Source organism: Geotrypetes seraphini, chromosome 17 (genome assembly GCF_902459505.1).
Source record: "Geotrypetes seraphini chromosome 17, aGeoSer1.1, whole genome shotgun sequence".
NCBI lineage: Eukaryota > Metazoa > Chordata > Amphibia > Gymnophiona > Dermophiidae > Geotrypetes > Geotrypetes seraphini.
The window spans coordinates 38,703,204-38,724,631 of record NC_047100.1 but is presented as its reverse complement, the minus strand read 5'-3'; the positions used below and the strand labels follow the sequence as shown (position 1 = coordinate 38,724,631).

Genomic DNA, 21,428 nt, shown 5'->3' with positions numbered 1-21,428 from the left:
GGCCTCGGGCGAGGCGCCGCCCGAGGAAGCCGAAGCGTTTGCGAGGCTCTCCTCGGCGACGCGGTCGCTCCTCGCCGCTCGGGGGCGAGGCCTTGCGGGTTTCGGAGCTTCGACTCGATAACCCGAGGCTTCTCCGTTCCCCTGCGAGAGAGGGTTCTCGGGACTCCTCGCCGAGGAAAAGGGGGCATGCCTCGATCCCTCGGACGCCTGGGACGTCTCCCAGGGGTTCTTCGAGGCGGAGACGTTCCCCGACCCCCTCGAGACCATTAGATCTGGCCTCATCGGGCTCGGGGTCCGGTAGGGAGCCACGTTATTCTCACGAGGCATCCCCCTTCTGTTCGGCGGAGAGGTCGAGAACTCCCTCCCCGCCTGCCAGGCCATCCTCCTTCTCCAGCTTTGTGCAGCTTTGTGCCTTGGGCCTCATGGCTGGGTCGCAATATACTAAAGAGTTCCTCGAGGAGCAGGACCTTCCCTCTCCCCCAAGGGAATCCCCTCGGCTGCCCTTGAATAAGGTCCTTCATCAGACCTTGCTTAAGAACCTGACTTCACCTCTTACAGTCACAGCGGTGCCGTCTAAGATGGAGTCAAAGTACAGGACGATACCACCCAAGGGGTTTGAGAAGGCTCAACTCTCCCACCAGTCTCTCCTGGTCGAGTCTGCGCTCAAAAAGACGCAACCCTCCCGAGTTTCTGCGGCGGTTCCCCCCGGCAGGGAGGGTCGGACCCTTGACAAGTTTGGTCGTCGCCTCTATGCCAATTCCTTCATGGCAACCAGGGTGTTAAATTATGCCTTTACCTTTTCCTCCTATCTGCGTGGCATGGTAAAGGATCTGCCCCAATATCGTGAGGCCTTGCCGGACTCCCGCAAGGAAGGGTTAGACAGGTTTATGTCCAACCTGTCTCAATTGCGTTTGTACCTTTTTCATGCGGTGTACGATACGTTTGAGCTGGTATCGAGGGTGTCGGCTTTTGCGGTAGCTATGCGCCGGTTGGCGTGGCTACGCACCCTCGATATGGACCCAAACCTGCAAGAACGCCTTGCGGACTTACCTTGCGTGGGGTCCGAATTATTCGATGAATCCCTGGAGGCGGCGACCAAACGGCTCTCGGAACAGGAGCGCTCGTTGGCCTCCTTGGTCCGTCCGAAACCTCGAGCCACGCCGCAGAAACCCTTCCGGCCTCCCCCGTGGCGGTACCCTCAAAAGTCGACCCCGGCTTTTTCGAGGCCACCGCCTCGGCGCCCCCCTCGACAGGGCAGAGGGGGACAAACCAAAACTCCAGCGCAGGGTCCTGCCAAGCCAGCGCCGTCCTTTTGACGGGATAGGCGGATGGGGCCGGCCCCGCTCCGCGATCGCGCCGGACCCCTTCCCATAGGGGGGTCGACTCCGGTCCTTTTACGCGGCCTGGACCGAGATTACATCCGACGCTTGGGTGCTCCGGACCGTCTCCAAGGGCTACTCTCTCAACTTTTGCTCTGCGCCATGGGCACCGGGGGCTTGCCCATGCAACCGGACCCAGCTCCCCGTCCTCATGGCCGAGGCCAGTGCCTTGTTGAGGCTTCGGGCGGTGGAACCTGTACCCCCCGACCAGCGGGAGCGGGGTTTTTACTCCCGTTACTTTTTGGTCCCAAAGAAGACCGGGGACCTGCGCCCCATTCTAGACCTCAGGAAGCTCAACAAGTTCCTGGTCCGGGAGAAGTTCCGGATGCTGTCACTTCCGGTATTATATCCTCTCTTGGAGGAAGGGGACTGGATGTGCTCCCTGGACCTGAAGGAAGCGTACACCCATGTTCCGGTGCATCCCGCTTTGCGCAAATTCTTACGGTTCCAGGTGGGCGAGCTACACCTGCAGTACAGGGTCCTCCCCTTCGGCCTGGCCTCGTCCCCTCGAGTTTTCACGAAGTGTATGGTGGTAGTCGCTGCAGCACTGAGGTCTCGGGGGTTTCAGGTCTTCCCTTACCTGGACGATTGGCTGATCAAGGCCCCGACCAGGGAAGGGGTTATCTCAACGACCCAACAGTCTATCGTCTTCCTTCAACGACTAGGGTTCGAAGTGAACTTTCCCAAGTCACAGTTATGCCCGACCCAATCGCTTCAGTTTATAGGCGCAGTGCTGGACACTGTTCGCCTCCGTTCATTCCTCCCTCCTCCTCGGTTGGAGGCTTTGGTTCGGTTAGGCCGTCTGATCTTTCAGCTGCCGATGGTGTCGGCTCAGCGCATGATGATGCTTCTGGGCCACATGGCTTCTACGGTCCACGTCACTCCGTTCGCCAGACTGCACATGAGAATTCCTCAGTGGACTCTGGCCTCTCAGTGGCGCCAGGAGTGCGATCCTGTCTCTTCTCACATAACGGTGACTCCTTCTTTGAGACGCTCGCTCCGTTGGTGGACCGACTCTTCGAATCTTTCTGGGGGTTTGCTCTTTCTCGTCCCTCCACATCGCAAGGTTCTGACCACTGACTCCTCGGAGTACGCGTGAGGGGCCCATCTTGACGGTCTGCGGACCCAGGCCCTGTGGTCGGTGGAGGACCGACGCTGTCACATCAATGTGTTGGAGCTTCGCGCCATCTTTCTGGCGGCTCGAGCATTCTGCCACCTGCTCCGCGATCAGGTAGTCCTCGTGCGAACGGACAACCAGGTGGCCATGTATTATGTGAACAAGCAAGTTGGGACAGGCTCTTGGTCCCTTTGCCGGGAAGCTCTGCGCCTTTGGGAATGGGCGATCTCCCAGAACATCTTCCTACAGGCGGTCTGTATCCAGGGGGAACAGAACTGCTTGGCAGACAAACTCAGTCGGCTTCTCCAGCCGCACGAGTGGTCACTCAACGCCAGAGTCCTGCGCGAGGTCTTCGACCGCTGGGGGACTCCACAGGTGGATCTGTTTGCCTCCCCGGAGACTCGCAAACTACCTCTGTATGTTCTCGGATGTACTCCCCGGACCGTCTAGAAGCGGATGCCTTTCTTCTCGACTGGGGAGGGAGGTTCCTTTACGCGTTTCCTCCTTTTCCCCTGATCTTGAGGACGTTGGTTCATCTCAAGTCATCCAGAGCCGCTATGATTCTCATTGCGCCTCGGTGGCCTCGTCAACACTGGTTCTCCCTGCTTCTTCAGCTCAGTATCAGGGAGCCTCTGCTTCTGCCTGTGTTTCCCTCTCTGCTATCTCAGAGTCGGGGTTCGCTGTTGCATCCCAATCTTCAGTCGTTACACCTGATCGCTTGGTTCCTTTCCCCTTGACTGCGGTTCCGGTTTCTCAGACGGTGCGGGCAGTTTTGGAAGCCTCGCGCAAGGTCTCGACCAGGCTTTGTTATTCCCAGAAGTGGACCAGGTTTTCCTCCTGGTGTTCCTTGCGTCATCTGGATCCGGATTCGGTCCCGGTGTCTTCGGTACTGGACTATTTGTTACATCTGTCTAATTCCGGCCTGAAGATGACATCTGTCCGGGTACATCTCAGTGCCATTTCGGCTTTCCATCGGCACTTGGACGGACGTTCTCTTTCGCTCCATCCTCTGGTGACGCGTTTCATGAAGGGTCTAACCAATGTTTGTCCCCCTCTGAAGCCTCCTCCTGTCGTTTGGGATTTGAATGTTGTCTTAGCTCAACTGATGAAACCTCCCTTTGAGCCTATCGACAAGTCTCTTCTGAAATTTCTTACTTGGAAGGTGGTATTTCTCATTGCCCTCACATCTGCTCGACGGATTAGTGAGTTGCAAGCTTTGGTTGCGGACCCGCCTTTCACTGTGTTCCATCATGACAAGGTGGTTCTCCGCACCCACCCTAAATTTTTACCTAAAGTTGTGTCTGATTTCCACCTCAATCAGTCCATTGTCCTTCCTGTGTTCTTTCCTAAGCCCCACTCCCATCCTGGCGAGACAGCGCTCCACACGCTTGACTGTAAGAGGGCGTTGACTTTTTATCTCCAACGTACCAGGTCTCATAGGAAGGTTCCTCAATTGTTTTTGTCCTTTGATCCTAATCGTTTAGGACATCCTGTTTCCAAGCGCACCTTGTCCAACTGGTTAGCTGCTTGTATTTCCTTTTGCTACGCTCAGGCTGGTCTTACGCTTCCGGGTCGAGTCACGGGGCATAAGGTCCGGGCGATGGCAGCTTCGGTTGCCTTCCTCCGATCTACTCCTATGGAGGACATATGTAAAGCTGCCACTTGGTCTTCGGTTCATACGTTCACCTCCCACTACTGTCTGGACACTTTGTCCAGAAACGACGGCCGGTTTGGCCAGTCGGTGTTACGTAATCTGTTTTCCTAAATGGCCATCCTCCCACCTGCTCTTTTTTGGTTGGCTTGGAGGTCACCCACATGTGAGAATATGCTGCCTGCTTGTCCTGGGATAAAGCACAGTTACTTACCGTAACAGGTGTTATCCAGGGACAGCAGGCAGATATTCTCACAACCCTCCCGCCTCCCCGAGGATGGCTTCTTTGCTAGTTATGGAACTGAGGACCACGAGGTGGGATGCGCCCTCTAGTGGGCAAGAAGGCATGCACATGCGTGGTGCAGTGTAGCAAACTTGAAACTTCAATCAAGTTTGCTTGAAAAGCTGTCCGCGCTGGGGCTCCGTAGATGACGTCACCCACATGTGAGAATATCTGCCTGCTGTCCCTGGATAACACCTGTTATGGTAAGTAACTGTGCTTTTTGTTTCCAGTGTACTTTGTCTTCCTCTTTGTTTGCTTTTTGCCAGGTTCTTTCTAGCTTTCTCAGTTCTTGTTTTAGAGCTAGTAATTCAGAGTCGAACCATTTATTTAGTTTCCTTTCTTTCTTTTTATATGTTTGGAATGGCGCTATTTGATCTAACACTTCTTTGCTAAACTCTGCCCATTTAGTTGGGAAGTCCTGTATTTTCTCAGTTTTGGGTTGTAGTTCGTAATGGGCCCAGAATTCTGTTGGATATATAGTTCCTCTTCTGGTGATTGTGGTTGGTTTTGGGATTTTTCTTTTGTGTGTTTTTGTTGGGGTGATTTTTTTTGCCAATATATATCAAAATTACAGATGTAGTGGTCTGACCAGATGCATTTTTCCCAGGTCCTTGTGTTGTGGTGGATCTTTGGGTCAGGGATTTCTTTTTGCGAAAAGGTAACTATGTCTAGTTGGTGGCCTTTTTGTGTGTTTTCTCTGGTTTTTGTATTTTAAAACTGAGGGTTTTTAAGAAGGTGTTAATTTCTATTATGTCAGGTTTTTCCACTTGCTCCAGGTGGACGTTTACATTTCCCAGTAGTAGGTTGTACGTTCCTTTTATGGTGTTAGTAGTGAGGTATTTGAAGAACTCTTCTCTGGCATTAGTCCACTGTTTGGGGGGAATGTAAAATATTGTCACGGTTAGTGCGTCTTCCAGTTGGGTGTTGGTGATCTTGCAAGTTAATATTTCTAGGTCTTCAGTGATTTTTGAATCTATTTTGGTGTAATCAAAGGTTTCTTTTAGAATTATTGCTATGCCACCCCCTTTTTTCCAGTTTCTAGATAGAGGTATTATTTTGTAACCCTGGGATAGCATTTATTTCGTAATCGTGTCAGTGCCTGATACCATCCATGTTTCAGTCAGAAATAGGAATTATCCCAGGACAAGCAGGCATGATATTCTCACATGTGGGTGACGTCATCTACGGAGCCCCAGCGCGGACAGCTTTTCAAGCAAACTTGATTGAAGTTTCAAGTTTGCACACTGCACCACGCATGTGCTAGCCTTCCTGCCCACTAGAGGGCGCATCCCCACCTCGTGGTCCTCAGTTCAATTTCATCCGCGGAGCCAGATGCCCTGTGGAAAATTGTGCTCTTAAATTGCCTTCTGTCGCCGCGGCTGTGTCCTGTTTTTGGCACGGTTGCTGCGTTTTTCCTTCTTCTTTTGTTTTGTTCTGTCATTTATCGTCGAAAAAAAAAAAAAAAAAAGTTTTATTTTTCTCCGTCGCTCCGGGGGCTCCTGGTAGCCGCGGCCGTGGGACCTCGTCTGTTCCCGGCCGCTTTTTGGGCCCATGTCCCGTCCTGTGACGGGCTTTAAAAAGTGTAGTCGGTGCGACCGACTATTGTCTATAACTGATCCTCACCGGTCCTGTTTGCGGTGCTTGGGCCCCCAGCACCCGACTGACTCTTGCTCCCGGTGTGCCACCTTTCATAAAAGGGCTCTTAAACGCCACAGGGCCCGCATGGCGGAACTTTTCGCCGTTGATTCCCCGGCCGGGAAGGCCTCGAGTTCGGCCTCGGCTTCGGCCCCGGCCTTGACCTCGGCCTCGGGCCCCTCGACTTCGCCTCGGTCTTTGGTCCCATCGAAGCTGGTTGCCTCGTCCAAGCCTGCCTCGGGTAAGTCTTCACTTCCCTTCCTCAGCTCCGGGATCGACCAAGAAGCCATCATCGGGCTCCTCGACGGCGGGAGGGTCTGCCTCCGCCCAGCCCAAGGTGTCCAAATCTGTTGCCCCGAGGGAATACTCGAGACCGAGGTCGCCCTCTGAGGAGCATCCACCGGTCTCAGTGCTACCGCCTGGGATGGGGATCCCGGCTTTCCAGGACTTGCTCCGGGCTTTGATTGCCTCGGAGCTGTCCGGGGCCATTGAGCACCTGCAGCAGGCTTCGGCCTCGACTGCTTCGGTCTCGGCGGCCCCGCAGATGGCGACCTCGGTCTCGGGTACTGGGGCTTTGGGCCCCGAGGCTCGTACTACCTCGACCCCGGCTGTGCCCTCGGACCCGGCATCGGCGGTCCAGCCTGAGCGTAGCGTGCGGCCCCGTGACAGGATGCGCCGGGTGCGGAGGATCTCGTCCACCTCGTCCTCGAGGTCCTCGCGAGGCTCCTCGCCCTCGGGCAAGCCTCGGGCGAAGCGCCGTCCGAGGAAGGCCAAGCGATCTCGGGCCTCGCCGCTCGGGGGCGAGTCCTTACAGGCCTCGGATCTCCGCCTGGATAACCCAAGTCTTTTTCGCTCCCCTGTCAGAGAGAGTTCCCGTGCCTCCTCGCCGGGGCGGAAGGGACGGGTCTCGGTACCTCGTACCCCGGGGGGTTCCCCCAAGGGTTCTTACAGGCATAACCGGTCCCCGACCCCCTCGAGGTCTCGGGAGCGAGCCTCGTGGGGCTCGGGGTCGGGTAGAGAGCCGAGGTACTCCCGCGAGGCCTCTCCCTTCTGCTCTGCGGGGAGATCTCGGACCCCTTCTCCGCATGCCAGACCTTCGTCATTCTCCAGGTTTGTGCAGGATATGGCGGGTTCTTTGGGCTTGGACTTGTTGGCAGGTTCCCATTACACCAAGGAGTTTTTGGAGGAGCAGGATCTTCCTACTCCCCCGAGGGAATCCCCTCGCCTTCCGCTGAATAAGGTCCTTCATCAGACCTTACTCAGAAATTTGGAAACCCCTCTTACGGTCGCGGTGGTGCCGTCTAAGATGGAGTCGAAATACCGGACCATTCCTACTAAGGGGTTCGAGAGGGTGCAACTCTCTCACCAATCGCTCTTGGTGGAGTCGGCGCTCAAGAGGACGCATCCTTCCAGGGTGTCTGCAGCGGTCCCGCCTGGGAGGGAAGGGCGGACCCTCGACAAATTTGGTCGTCGCCTCTACGCTAACTCTCAGATGGCGACGAGGGTCTTAAATTACGCCTTTGCATTTTCTTCATACTTGCGTAACATGGTGAAGGACCTCCCCATTTATCGAGACATCATACCTGATTCCCATAGAGATCGGTTCGTCACCTTTATGTCAAATCTCTCTCAACTACGCCTGTACCTATTCCATGCTGTGTACGACGCCTTTGAACTCGCCTCGAGGGTATCGGCCTGTGCGGTGGCTATGCGCCGGCTGGCGTGGCTCCGTACCCTCGAGATGGACCCCAATCTGCAGGAGCGTTTGGCGAATTTGCCCTGCGTGGGTTCTGAGTTGTTTGACGACTCCTTGGAGGCGGCGACCAAACGTCTGTCCGAGCAGGAGCGCTCCCTTGCCTCTCTGGTCCGCCCTAAACCTAGGGCCCCGCCGCAAAAACCTTTTCGGCTACCCCCGAGAAGATACCCGCAGAAATCTACGCCTGCCTTCTCGAGACCTCCGCCCCGACGCCCACCCCAACAGGGTAAGGGAGGTCAGTCAAAACCCCCGGCGCAGGGAGCGTCCAAGCCGGCGCTGTCCTTTTGACGGGATGTGCGGTTGGGGGCGGGCCCCCTCCGCAGGATCACCGGACCCCCTCCCCATCGGGGGTCGACTCAGGTCATTTTACGGGGCTTGGACGGAGATTACATCCGACGCATGGGTGCCATCTCCGAGGGCTATTCGCTCAACTTCTTAGCGCAGCCTCCATACATGCCACCCAACGCGTGCCCGTCCAATCGGAGCCAGTTGGCCCTGCTCCTGGTTGAGGCCAGGGCTTTGTTGAGCCTACGGGCAGTGGAGCTTGTCCCTCTCGACCAGAGGGGTCGGGGTTTTTACTCCCGTTACTTTTTGGTCCCGAAAAAGACCGGGGATTTGCGCCCCATTTTGGACCTCCGAAGCTCAACAAGTTCCTGGTCCGGGAGAAGTTCCGTATGTTGTCGCTTCCGGTTTTGTACTCCCTGTTGGAGGAAGGGGATTGGATGTGCTCCCTGGACTTGAAGGAAGCATATACCCATGTTCCGGTGCATCCCGCTTTCCGCAGGTTCTTACGGTTCCAAGTGGGAGATTTGCACCTTCAGTATCGGGTCCTTCCCTTTGGTCTGGCGTCGTCCCCTCGGGTATTCACAAAGTGTATGGTGGTGGTCGCGGTGGCCCTGCGCTCTCGGGGGCTACAGGTCTTTCCCTACCTGGACGATTGGCTGATCAAGGCCCCGACCAAGGAGGGAGTTATCTTAGCGACCCAACAGACTATCATCTTACTCCAACGTCTAGGGTTCGAAGTGAACTTTCCCAAGTCTCAGTTGTGCCCGGCTCAGTCTCTCCAGTTTATCGGAGCCGTGCTGGACACGGTTCGCCTCCGCTCTTTCCTCCCCCCTCCTCGACGGGAGGCCTTGCTTCGGTTAGGTCGCCAAGTTTTGCAGCGATCCGTGGTGTCGGCTCAGCGTATGATGATCCTTCTGGGCCACATGGCATCGACGGTACACGTCACTCCCTTCGCCCACTTGCATCTGAGGCTTCCTCAGTGGACTCTGGCCTCTCAATGGCGGCAGGATCACGACCCAGTCTCTTGTCAGGTGACAGTGACTCCTTCTTTGAGACGCTCGCTCCGTTGGTGGACCAACTCTTCCAATCTTTCAGGGGGTTTGCTGTTTCTCGTTCCTCCGTGTCGCAAGGTCCTGACCACGGACTCCTCGGAGTACGCGTGGGGGGCACATCTAGACGGTCTGCGAACGCAGGGTCTATGGTCGGCCGAGGACCGTCTTTGTCACATCAATGTGTTGGAGCTTCGGGCCATTTTTCTGGCTGCTCAAGCTTTCTGCCACCTTCTGCACGATCAAGTAGTGCTCGTGCGAACGGACAACCAGGTGGCCATGTATTATGTAAACAAGCAAGGGGGGACGGGCTCTTGGTCTCTGTGCCAGGAAGCCCTGCGCCTTTGGGAATGGGCAGTCTCCCAGAACGTATTCCTGCGGGCGGTTTACATTCAGGGAGAGAGGAACTGTCTGGCGGACAAACTCAGTCGTCTTCTCCAGCCGCACGAGTGGTCGCTGAACTCCCGGGTTCTACGCGAGGTCTTCGACAGCTGGGGTATTCCTCAGGTGGATCTGTTTGCCTCCCCGGAGACTCACAAACTGCCCCTCTACTGTTCCCAGATGTACTCCCAGGACCGTCTCGAGGCCGATGCCTTCCTTCTCGACTGGGGGGGGAGGTTCCTTTATGCGTTCCCTCCTTTCCTCTGATTTTGAGAACGCTGGTACATCTCAAATCGACCAGAGCCACTATGATTCTCATTGCGCCTCGTTGGCCCAGACAGCACTGGTTCTCCCTGCTTCTTCAACTCAGTGTCAGGGAACCTCTGCTTCTGCCTGTCTTTCCCTCGCTGCTGTCTCAGAGTCGGGGTTCACTGTTACATCCCAATCTTCAGTCTTTACATCTGACCGCTTGGTTCCTTTCCCCTTGACTTCGGTTCCTGTTTCTCAGTCGGTGAGGGAGATTTTGGAAGCCTCGCGCAAGGTCTCGACTAGACTTTGTTATTCCCAGAAATGGACCAGGTTTTCCTCCTGGTGTGCCTCGAACCATCTGGACCCGAGTTCAGTTCCCGTGTCTTCGGTGCTGGAATATTTGTTGCATCTGTCTAAGTCTGGACTGAAGACGACTTCCATTCGGGTGCATCTCAGTGCCATTGCGGCGTTCCATCGGCATCTCAAGGGTCGATCTCTCTCTCTTCATCCTCTGGTAACTCGTTTCATGAGGGGTCTCGTGAATGTCCATCCTCCTCTGAAACCTCCTCCTGTGGTTTGGGATCTTAATGTGGTCTTAGCTCAACTGATGAGGCCTCCCTTTGAGCCTCTCGACAAATCTCCTCTTAAGTTTCTCACTTGGAAAGTGGTCTTTTTGATTGCGCTCACGTCCGCTCGTCGGATTAGCGAGCTGCAGGCTTTGGTTGCGGATCCACCTTTTACTGTGTTTCATCATGATAAGGTGGTTCTTCGCACCCATCCTAAGTTTTTGCCTAAGGTTGTGTCTGATTTCCACCTCAATCAGTCCATTGTTCTTCCGGTATTCTTCCCGAAGCCCCACTCTCATCCGGGTGAGGCGGCACTTCACACGCTTGACTGTAAGAGGGCGATGGCCTTTTTTCTCCAACGTACCAAATCTCATCGGAAGGTTCCTCAATTGTTTTTGTCCTTTGATCCTAATCGGTTGGGACATCCTGTTTCCAAGCGCACCTTGTCCAACTGGTTGGCTGCTTGTATTTCTTTTATCCCAGGACAAGCAGGCATGATATTCTCACATGTGGGTGACGTCATCTACGGAGCCCCGGCGCGGACAGCTTTTCAAGCAAACTTGATTAAAGTTTCAAGTTTGCACACTGCACCACGCATGTGCGTGCCTTCTCGCCCACTAGAGGGCGCATCCCACCTCGTGGTCCTCAGTTCAAATTTTTCCGCGGAGCAAGAAAGCCCTGTGGATCTGAGCTCCAGTGTTTTTGCCTTCTAGCTGCCGCGTTTAGTTTGTTTTCCTTCGAATTAGTTCGCGGTGCTGTTTCTTTCTTTTCGTTTCTCCTCAAAAAAAAAAAAAAAAAAAAGTCTTTCGTTTTCATCGGACTCCGGGGGCTCCCGGAATCCGTGGCCGCGGGACGTCGGTACGTTCCCGGCCTTCTCCTTTTTCTTCGTGGATGTCCCGTCCTGTTACGGGATTCAAAAAGTGCAACCGGTGCGAGAGGTTGCTTTCCATCACTGACCCTCACCGGTGGTGCATCGTCTGCCTTGGGCCCGAACATCCGACAGACTCGTGTGATCGCTGTGCTACCTTCCAAAACAGGGCCCTCCGGCGCCGTAAGGCAAGAATGGCCGAATTGTTCGCCGTCGACGCGCCGCCTAAGGCTTCGACGTCGGCCTCGGCTTCGGCCCCGGCCTTGACCTCGGCCTCGGCGTCCTCGGGGGCCTCGGCCTCGCCTCGGCCCTCCTCCTCGAAGGCGTCGTCAGTGAAGCAAGCTTCGGGTAAGTCCTCTGTTCCATCCCCTTCAGCAAAGAAGCCATCCTCGAGTCAGGCCAAGGCGGGTGGGTCGACCCCGGCCCCGCATCGGACCTCGACTCCGCACACCCCGAGGGAATACTCGAGACCGAGGTCGCCCTCCAGGGAGTGTGCCCCGGACTCGGAACTCCCCACCTTCGTGGGGATTCCGGCCTTCCAGGATCTCCTCCGAGCTCTGATCTCATCGGAGCTGTCGGGAGCCCTGGAAGTGTTGCAGCGTGCTGCGGTTCCGGCGGCCTCGACCTCGGCCTGGACGCCTTCGGTCTCGGAGGCCCCGGCCTCGGCTCCCTCGGGAGCCCCGGCCTCGGCGACCTCGGTCCCGGGTACTGGGACCCCGTTCACCTCGGTCTCGGCCCCGCCCCGGACCTCGACCTCGGGGGAACCCCCTGAGCGGAGTGTAAGGCCCAAAGAAAAGTTGCGCAGAGTGCGCCGTCTTTCCTCCTCTTCCTCCGGGTCTTCCAGACACGCCTCGCCCTCGACGCGACCTCGGACGGGGCGTCGATCGAGGAAGTCTAAGCGGCCCCGAGGCTCGCCTCGGCGCGACCGTTCCTTGTCCTTCGGGGGCGAGGCGTTGCAGGTGTCGGAGTTGCGCCTCAACAACCCGAGGCTCCTCCGCTCACCCCATGGGAAGTCTTCCCGGGCTGCCTCGCCGAGGAAACGGGAGAGTGTCCCACGAACCCCGGGGTCCTCACCCAAGGGTTCTGCGAGGAGGACAACTTCCCCTTCCCCCTCGAGGGCCCTCGAGAGGGGATCCTGGGATTCGGGATCGGGTAGGGACCCTCATTACTCCCATGAGGCCTCCCCCCTCTCCTCGGTGGGGCGGTCGAGAACCCCCTCTCCCCAGGCTAGGCCGTCCTCATTTTCATCTTTCGTTCAGGACATGGCCCAAGCCCTGGGGATTGACCTGATGGTAGGCTCTCGGTATTCCAAAGAATTTTTGGAGGAACAGGACCTCCCCATTCTTCCTAGGGAGGTGCCTAGACTCCCTCTCAACAGTGTCCTTCTGCAAACCTGGCTGAAGAACTTGTCAAACCCTCTTACAGTCACGTCTGTGCCTTCAAAAATGGAATCGAAGTATAGGACGATTCCCCCTAAAGGGTTCGATAAGGCGCAGCTCTCACACCAGTCTCTTCTGGTGGAGTCCGCTCTTAAAAAATCACAGCCCTCACGGGTTTCTGCGGCGGTTCCACCAGGCAGGGAGGGGCGGACCCTGGACAAGTTTGGCCGCCGCCTCTATTCAAATTCCCTGATGGCCACCAGGGTTCTAAACTACGCCTTCACCTTTTCCTCCTTTTTGCGTGGTATGGTGAAGGACCTCCCTCAATATCGGAACTCGTTACCGGACTCCCAAAGAGCAGGATTCGACAAGTTTATGTCCAACCTGTCTCAATTGCGGTTGTACCTATTCCATGCAGTGTACGACGCCTTTGAGCTGGTTTCGAGGGTGTCGGCCCTCGCGGTGGCCATGCGCCGCTTGGCCTGGCTTCGCACCCTCGACATGGACCCAAACCTGCAGGAACGCCTGGCAGACTTGCCTTGTGTGGGGTCCGAGTTATTCGACGAGTCATTGGATGCGGCGACCAAGCGCTTGTCGGAACAGGAGCGCTCTCTAGCATCCCTGGTCCGCCCCAAACCTAGGCCCCCGCCGCAGAAACCCTTTCGGCCTCCGCCGCGCCGATACCCTCAGAAGTCGACCCCGGCTTTCTCGAGACCGCCTCCGAGACGTCCGTCTCAGCGAGGCAGAGGGGGACAACCCCAAGCCCCGGCGCAGGGCCCTTCTAAGCCAGCGCCTTCCTTTTGACGGGATGAGCGGACGGGGCGGGTTCCCCTCCGCGCTTTCTCAGGAACCCCTTCCTATCGGGGGCCGTCTTCGGTTCTTCCGGGAGGCATGGACCGGGATCACCTCAGACGCTTGGGTGCTCCGGATCGTCTCCGAGGGCTACTCGCTCAACTTTGTGGCCTCGCCGCCGGACAGTCCCCCAAGTTTAGTCCCCTGCAACCGTTCGCAGCTACCGACCCTTATAACCGAAGCCAAAGCCCTCTTGAAGCTTCGGGCGGTCGAGCCGGTCCCCAAGGACCAGTGGGGTACGGGCTTTTACTCCCGCTACTTTTTGGTCCCAAAAAAGACCGGGGACCTGCGCCCCATACTGGACCTCAGGAAGCTCAACAAATTCCTGGCCCGGGAGAAGTTTCGAATGCTATCTCTCCCGGTTCTGTACCCCCTCTTGGGGGAAGGGGACTGGATGTGCTCCCTCGACCTGAAGGAAGCATACACCCATGTTCCGGTGCACCCCGCCTGTCGAAGATTCTTACGATTCCAGGTGGGGGACCTCCACCTCCAGTACAGGGTACTGCCCTTCGGCCTGGCCGCGTCCCCACGAGTATTCACGAAGTGCATGGTGGTGGTTGCGGCAGCCCTCAGGTCACGTGGACTCCATGTGTTCCCTTACCTGGACGATTGGCTCATCAAAGCCCCGACCAGGGAGGGGGTTATCTCAGCGACCCGACAGTCTATTGCCTTCCTGCAAACTCTCGGGTTCGAGATAAACTTTCCAAAGTCTCAGTTGAGACCGTCGCAGTCTCTTCAATTCATAGGTGCTGTGCTGGACACGGTGAGCCTACGCTCCTACCTGCCGACCCAGCGGTTGGAAGCCTTGATACGGATGAGCCGCCAGGTCTCCCAACTATCGAGGGTGTCGGCCAAGCGCATGATGATGCTGCTGGGCCATATGGCCTCGACGGTACATGTCACGCCGTTTGCGAGGCTACACCTGAGGATCCCTCAGTGGACCCTCGCGTCCCAGTGGCGCCAGGAGTGCGACCCGGTGTCTCGCCTCATTTCGGTAACTCCGCCCTTGCGGAAATCGCTGCGTTGGTGGACAGACTCTTCAAATCTGTCCATGGGACTATTGTTTCGCACTCCGCCTTTTCGCAAGGTCCTGACCACGGACTCCTCGGAGTACGCGTGGGGAGCCCATCTCGACGGTCTTCGCACGCAGGGCCTGTGGTCGTCAGAAGACCGTCAGTGTCATATCAACGTGCTAGAGCTGCGAGCCATCTTCCTAGCACTTCGAGCCTTCGTTCACATATTGCAGGACCAGGTGGTCCTCGTCCGCACCGACAATCAGGTGGCAATGTATTACGTGAACAAGCAGGGAGGAACAGGGTCATGGCCCCTCTGCTCCGAAGCTCTTCGCCTCTGGGAGTGGGCGGCCTCCCGGAACATCTTCCTCCGGGCGGTCTACATCCAAGGAGAACGGAATTGCCTGGCGGACAAACTGAGTCGACTTCTGCAACCGCACGAGTGGACTCTACACTCAGCAGTTCTACGCGAGGTTTTCGCTCGCTGGGGAACGCCACAGGTGGATCTGTTTGCCTCTCCGGAGACACACAAACTACCACTATATTGTTCTCGGATGTACTCGCAGGACCGTCTGGAAGCGGATGCCTTCCTACTCGACTGGGAAGGGAGGTTCCTGTATGCATTCCCTCCGTTCCCTCTGATCATGCGAACGTTGGTACACCTAAAATCGTCCACGGCCACGATGATTCTCATAGCACCTCGGTGGCCGCGTCAGCACTGGTTCTCCCTGCTGCTCCAGCTCAGTGCCAGGGAGCCTCTTCCCCTGCCTGTCTCTCCTTCTCTGCTGTCTCAGAGTCAAGGATCCATGTTACATCCCAATCTGCAGTCATTGCACCTGACAGCCTGGTTTCTCGTTCCCTGACTCCTCCGGACTTGTCTCAATCGGTGAAGGAGGTGTTGGAAGCCTCCCGCAAGATCTCGACGAGGCTTTGCTATGCGCAGAAATGGACCAGGTTTTCCACCTGGTGCTCGTCTTTTCACCTGGATCCGGTATCAGTTCCGGTATCCTCGGTTTTAGAATATTTGTTTCATTTGTCGCGCTCCGGCTTGAAAACCACTTCGGTGCGGGTTCATCTCAGTGCGATTTCTGCTTTCCACCAACCTCTGGAGGGACGCCCTCTGTCACTCCATCCCTTGGTGACACGCTTCATGAAAGGGTTACTCAGGGTTTGCCCCCCTCTTAAGCCTCCGTCTGTCGTGTGGAATTTGAATGTGGTTCTGGCTCAACTGATGAAACCCCCGTTTGAGCCACTCAACAAGTCCCTCTTGAAATTTCTGACTTGGAAGGCGGTGTTTCTAATTGCCCTCACCTCCGCCAGGCGGATCGGGGAGTTGCAAGCCTTGGTTGCGGACCCCCCTTTCACTGTCTTCCATCACGACAAGGTGGTTCTCCGCACCCATCCTAAGTTTTTACCTAAAGTTGTTTCTGACTTCCACCTCAATCAGTCCATTGTCCTTCCTGTGTTCTTCCCGAAGCCCCACTCCCACCCGGGCGAGACGGCGCTTCACACGCTTGACTGTAAGAGGGCGTTGGCATTCTATCTTCAACGCACCAGGCCTCATCGGAAGGTTCCTCAATTGTTTTTGTCCTTCGATCCCAATCGATTAGGGCATCCAGTTTCCAAGCGCACTCTGTCTAACTGGTTGGCCGCTTGCATTTCCTTTTGCTACGCTCAGGCTGGCCTTCCTCCCCCGGGTCGAGTCACGGGGCACAAGGTCCGAGCGATGGCAGCTTCGATAGCTTTCCTCCGATCCACTCCGATGGAGGACATATGTAAGGCTGCCACTTGGTCTTCGGTTCATACATTCACCTCTCATTACTGATCTTATTTCTTTTAAAAAATTGTTGAAAACTTTTTTATTCAACGATGCTTTTAATGATTAATTTCCTATCTTTTTTTTTTTTTTTTTTTTTTTTTTTTTTTTTTTTGTTTTTGTTTTTATTCAATGATGTTTTTAATGACCAATTTCTTTCCTTTTCTCCCTCTTTTTATTGTCTTTCCCTTCCTTATGTTCTTTCCTTTATTAAGAGAAACAATGTAATCCTTTCCTTCCCTCCCCCTGTTATGTTTTGTTAAGTGCTAGGTAAAGAGAAAATTCTCTTCATTTTATTTAATTTAATTAATAATAATTGTTTATGTTGAGGTATCAGATGTCTTATATTACTAGTATGATAATATGTTTTTATAACTTGTATTTCATTGTACATCGCCTAGAAAGTTTTTATAGGCGATTTATCAAAATAAACCTGAACTTGAACTTGAACTTGGACACTTTATCCAGAAGTGACGGCCGGTTTGGCCAGTCAGTATTGCAAAATCTGTTTTCCTAAATTGCCATCCTCCCACCTGCCCTTTTTTGGTTAGCTTGGAGGTCACCCACATGTGAGAATATCATGCCTGCTTGTCCTGGGATAAAGCACAGTTACTTACCGTAACAGGTGTTATCCAGGGACAGCAGGCATATATTCTCACAACCCGCCCGCCTCCCCGGGGATGGCTTCCTTGCTAGTTATGGAACTGAGGACCACGAGGTGGGATGCGCCCTCTAGTGGGCGAGAAGGCACGCACATGCGTGGTGCAGTGTGCAAACTTGAAACTTTAATCAAGTTTGCTTGAAAAGCTGTCCGCGCCGGGGCTCCGTAGATGACGTCACCCACATGTGAGAATATATGCCTGCTGTCCCTGGATAACACCTGTTACGGTAAGTAACTGTGCTTTTGCTACGCTCAGGCTGGTCTCACGCTCCATGGTCGAGTCACGGGGCATAAGGTCCGGGCTATGGCAGCTTCTGTTGCTTTCCTCCGGTCTACTCCTGTGGAGGACATTTGTAAAGCTGCCACTTGGTCTTCGGTTCATACGTTTACCTCCCACTACTGTCTGGACACTTTGTCCAGAAGCGACGGCCGGTTTGGCCAGTCGGTGTTACGTAACCTGTTTTCCTAAATTGCCATCCTCCCACCTGCCCTTTTTTGGTTGGCTTGGAGGTCACCCACATGTGAGAATATCATACCTGCTTGTCCTGGGATAAAGCACAGTTACTTACCGTAACAGGTGTTATCCAGGGACAGCAGGCATATATTCTCACAACCCGCCCTCCTCCCCGGGGATGGCTTCTTTGCTTGATATGGAACTGAGGACCAAGAGGTGGGGATGCGCCCTCTAGTGGGCAGGAAGGCTAGCACATGCGTGGTGCAGTGTGCAAACTTGAAACTTCAATCAAGTTTGCTTGAAAAGCTGTCCGCGCTGGGGCTCCGTAGATGACGTCACCCACATGTGAGAATATATGCCTGCTGTCCCTGGATAACACCTGTTACGGTAAGTAACTGTGCTTTCGGGGTTCGTTTGTGGCAGCCAGTCGTGTATTATTTGTGCTTTGTTTCTTACAGAGCGGGTGTTCAAGTAGTATCCCTTGAGGTTACCTGCTTAGTTGGGGCGGGTGTTTTAAAGCATTCTATTTTTTTCAGTTTACTTTCCTTGGGTTTGTTTCTATGGAGTTTGAAGGAGTTGCGAATTCTATTTACCATTGGTATTTGTAAAGGGCCTAGCTTTGTGTATTCATATAGAAATTGATGTGGGCCATTTGGTTTGTTTGTCTTGGTTGGTCTGTGCCAGGAAAAATGAATAGGGATTGGTTTGGGGTTTTTTTTCATCGTTACACCAGCTTCTATAATATTTTAGATAAAGTATCACCAATATCAGGAGATAGTTGTTGAAGGTCGCCATTTATGGATATTGAGTAGCACTGCTTGAGAGTAGTGTATTCTGGTGATAGTCAGGGGTAAAGGTGCAATCAGTTATAGAAGAAGATATATAGTGCTATCAATGATATACAAGAATATCAGCAATGACAGTACAGTGATATCGGCTATAAGAACATAAGAACATAATCATCGCCTCTGCCGAGTCAGACCATAGGTCCATCGTGCTCAGCAGTCCGCACTCGCGGCGGCCCCCCAGGTTCATGACCTGTAGTGGTTTTTCACTTAAGACATTTTATCCTTTATAGTACCCCTCTAGCTATACCCCTCAATCCCCTTTTCCTTTAGGAACATGTCCAACCCCTTTTTGAAACCCAAAATCATACTATAATAGGTTGTTCAACTTATCAGGATATTTTGGAAGTCAGACAGTACTATCAATGCTATACTGAAATAGGCAGAACTATCAATGATATAAAAGAGTGTCAGCTTTGATAGGTGCTATACAGAGTATCAGCTATAATGGTTGTTATACTTATCAGGCTATTTTGGAGTCAGACACATTTGTCGCTTCAACAAAGGTGCACAACTAAGGCGCACGCCTTTGCCGGTGCGCCGAACAGCTGAGTGCCGTTGGCGCTGCTCTCTTTTCAAAGAAGTCCCCGCTGGTTTCGGGGGAGGGGTGGAAACGGCTCAAAGCTCCCTGCAGGATCGGGCTCCTGGGTTGCCAAAAGCGGTCTACTTCCACTAATTCCCTTAAAATAGGTGAATGGGGTGATGACTGGCCTGCAGAACAGATCATCGCTGCTTATGGACATGCTACTTGGGCCGAAGATGGCTGCTATGGTTATCGGACCCCTATCTATATGCTTAACCGCATCATTTGCTTGCAGGCTGTTCTTGAACTCATTACCAATGAAACAGCTCGTGCATTGGCTACCATTGGCAAGGCCAATGCTAAAATGTGTACTGCTATCTATCAGAACCGCCTAGTTCTAGACTACTTGCTGGCAGCAGAAGGTGGCGTTTGTGGTAAATTCAACCTTTCCAACTGCTGCCTTGAACTTGATGACGATGGTAAAGTAATCGTGGAAGTTGTGGATCGTATCGCCAAACTGGCCCATGTTCCTGTCCAGACCTGGCATGACCTTACTGCAGACTGGCTCTCTGGCACCTTCGGCTCCTGATTGCCCTCTGGCTCAGCAATGAAGACCATCTTGCTGGTTGCTGCTCTGTCTTCTTTGCTCCTTTGCTGCCTGCCCTTTGTGGTCCCCAAAGCCATAAAGCTGCTTCATCAAACTGTTGACTCTGCTGTTGACCATTCCACTGCTGTTCTGGCCCTTGCACTCCCCCAGTATCGACCAGTCCCTACAACTGATCCTGACCTTCCTCCTTATTGAACTTTGTCAGGCTCGTCTCGTTCCTCCTTCATTCGACTAGCCTGAAAGGGGGGACTGAAGGAGTCTGGGACTGTTTTTCCTGAGTTTTAAATTAAGTTTTCTCTTTAATAAAATGCTGAATTATGTTTAGTTGTAGACCTAACTTATTTCATGTTCTAGCCTGCCTACACTGGGTGTTTTAGCTGGGCATTTTAGCTTCTTATGGTTATCTCAGCATACACAATATTGTATTCCGCCCTCCTGGACATGTAACAGAAAGACTGCAGGGCTTAGATAAGTGACCTACTAGTGTGAGTTTAGGACCAATGATTGTTAAGAAAAGTAACATGTGAGAAGTTCTTTCTAGAATTCAGTTGTATAGCCAGAAAAGTGTATAAATATCTCTGTAACTTCCTGGTTTTGGCACTTCTGAAGCTACCAGCTTGGGGGCTCAAGGGTCCGCATATGCTGAATAAAATATACCTGACGCTTTCTTCAAGTCTCTAAGTTTTGTGGCTGACCAAAGTGACCTTTCACTACTACTACAAAACACTACCGTTGGGACTAATTTTCAGAATTAATCGGTATGAGAGGGCAAGTCTGCTTTTACAACTGCACTGGCTGCCAATGAAGAAGCAAATCCAATTCAAGATGGCCTGCATGGTTCACAAAGCAATCTGTGGAATTTCAAATGGACTAACTTCAGATTTCAAAGCGATCTAAGGAGGAAACTCAAATGGACTAACTTTGGACATCAAAGTCTCAGACTCCTTCAATTCACGAATAGCACAACATTTCAAATTAACCTTCCCATCCCCACAACAAGTTTGGTGGAAGATCATATTTGAGGCTACCTTTGAATATCAAGGACCTCTTATCTAGAACAAACTGCCAACGTACCTAAGACAGCCCACCACTTATCTTAACTTCCGGAAGAAGCTATAGACATATCTTTCTATAACCAACCTCCTAACTTCTCGCCTCTTCCCTTTAACAACCACAAGATCTGAAAAAAATGCAACTTCAAGAACTTGATCTACCGGTAATTCTTATTGTAAGACGCATAGATTTCTTATAGAGAATTGCAAGATATAAGATACAGGTATTGTAATCCAGATTTCTTTCTCAGACTACCCCAAGTCCATTGTGTGAGTTTAGGTAGGGCATGCTGTTTCAGGGTAAAAGGCAATTTGGATGCCTTTGTGTTGAGAAGGTATGAGAGGCCAAAGCATCCCAACAGCGTCAGAACACAAAATTCAGAAGTGCCAAAAATCCAAACTTTTGCAAGCCTCATATGTTATCCTGTGTTGTTAGACTGTAAGTCCGGGAGGCCAAGATAGCTCAAAAGCTTTCATTTGTAAATGACTAGTTGGATGTGTTCTGTCTGCTTGTAGTATAAATGCCTGCCTGCCTATCTTCTATAAAAAAAAAAAAGGGGGGGAGAGTTTAAATTATTCATCACTCTTTATTATTTTTCAGGAGGATCCATCCTTGGAAAGACATTTTAAAGGCCACCGAGATACAGTCACTAGTATTGATTTTAATGCCAATATGAAACAATTAGGTAAGAATATTTATTTTTTTCTCTATCTAGTGCACACATGTCAAACACAAGGCCCGGGGGGCAAAAATCCGGCCCGCCTGGCCGTTTTATGTGGCCTTCGGTGACTGTGTCGCATCTAAGTGCCTGACTGTGCAGCCCTGGTCCCAGTGGCGCTCCAAGTGCCTGAACGCACTGCCCCACTCCCAGAAGCACTCCAAGCTCCTCATCATGCCGCCTCAGTACCCATTTGCAGGCAGAAGGACCCAGTCCCAGTGTAAAAGCTAGGTTGGAGCAGGGCACTCCACAGAAGTGCCTGACCGTGGCACAGGTGTTTCAGGGTGA

The 21,428-nt window shown here is 53.3% G+C and overlaps 1 protein-coding gene across 6 annotated transcripts in view; it reads left to right on the top strand.

Annotated features, from left to right (window-relative positions):
- POC1A (POC1 centriolar protein A) overlaps nucleotides 1-21,428 on the top strand; it is a 185,282-nt gene that overhangs the window by 41,931 nt on the left and 121,923 nt on the right. For all 6 annotated transcript variants that reach the window (XR_004537357.1, XM_033926272.1, XM_033926274.1 and 3 more), the window contains exon 2: nucleotides 21,023-21,107. Coding sequence is in view for 5 of the 6 variants with exons in the window: in XM_033926274.1 (XP_033782165.1) it covers nucleotides 21,023-21,107 (85 nt within the window). In the remaining variant the exon portion in view is untranslated. The remainder of the gene's footprint in view (nucleotides 1-21,022; nucleotides 21,108-21,428) is intronic.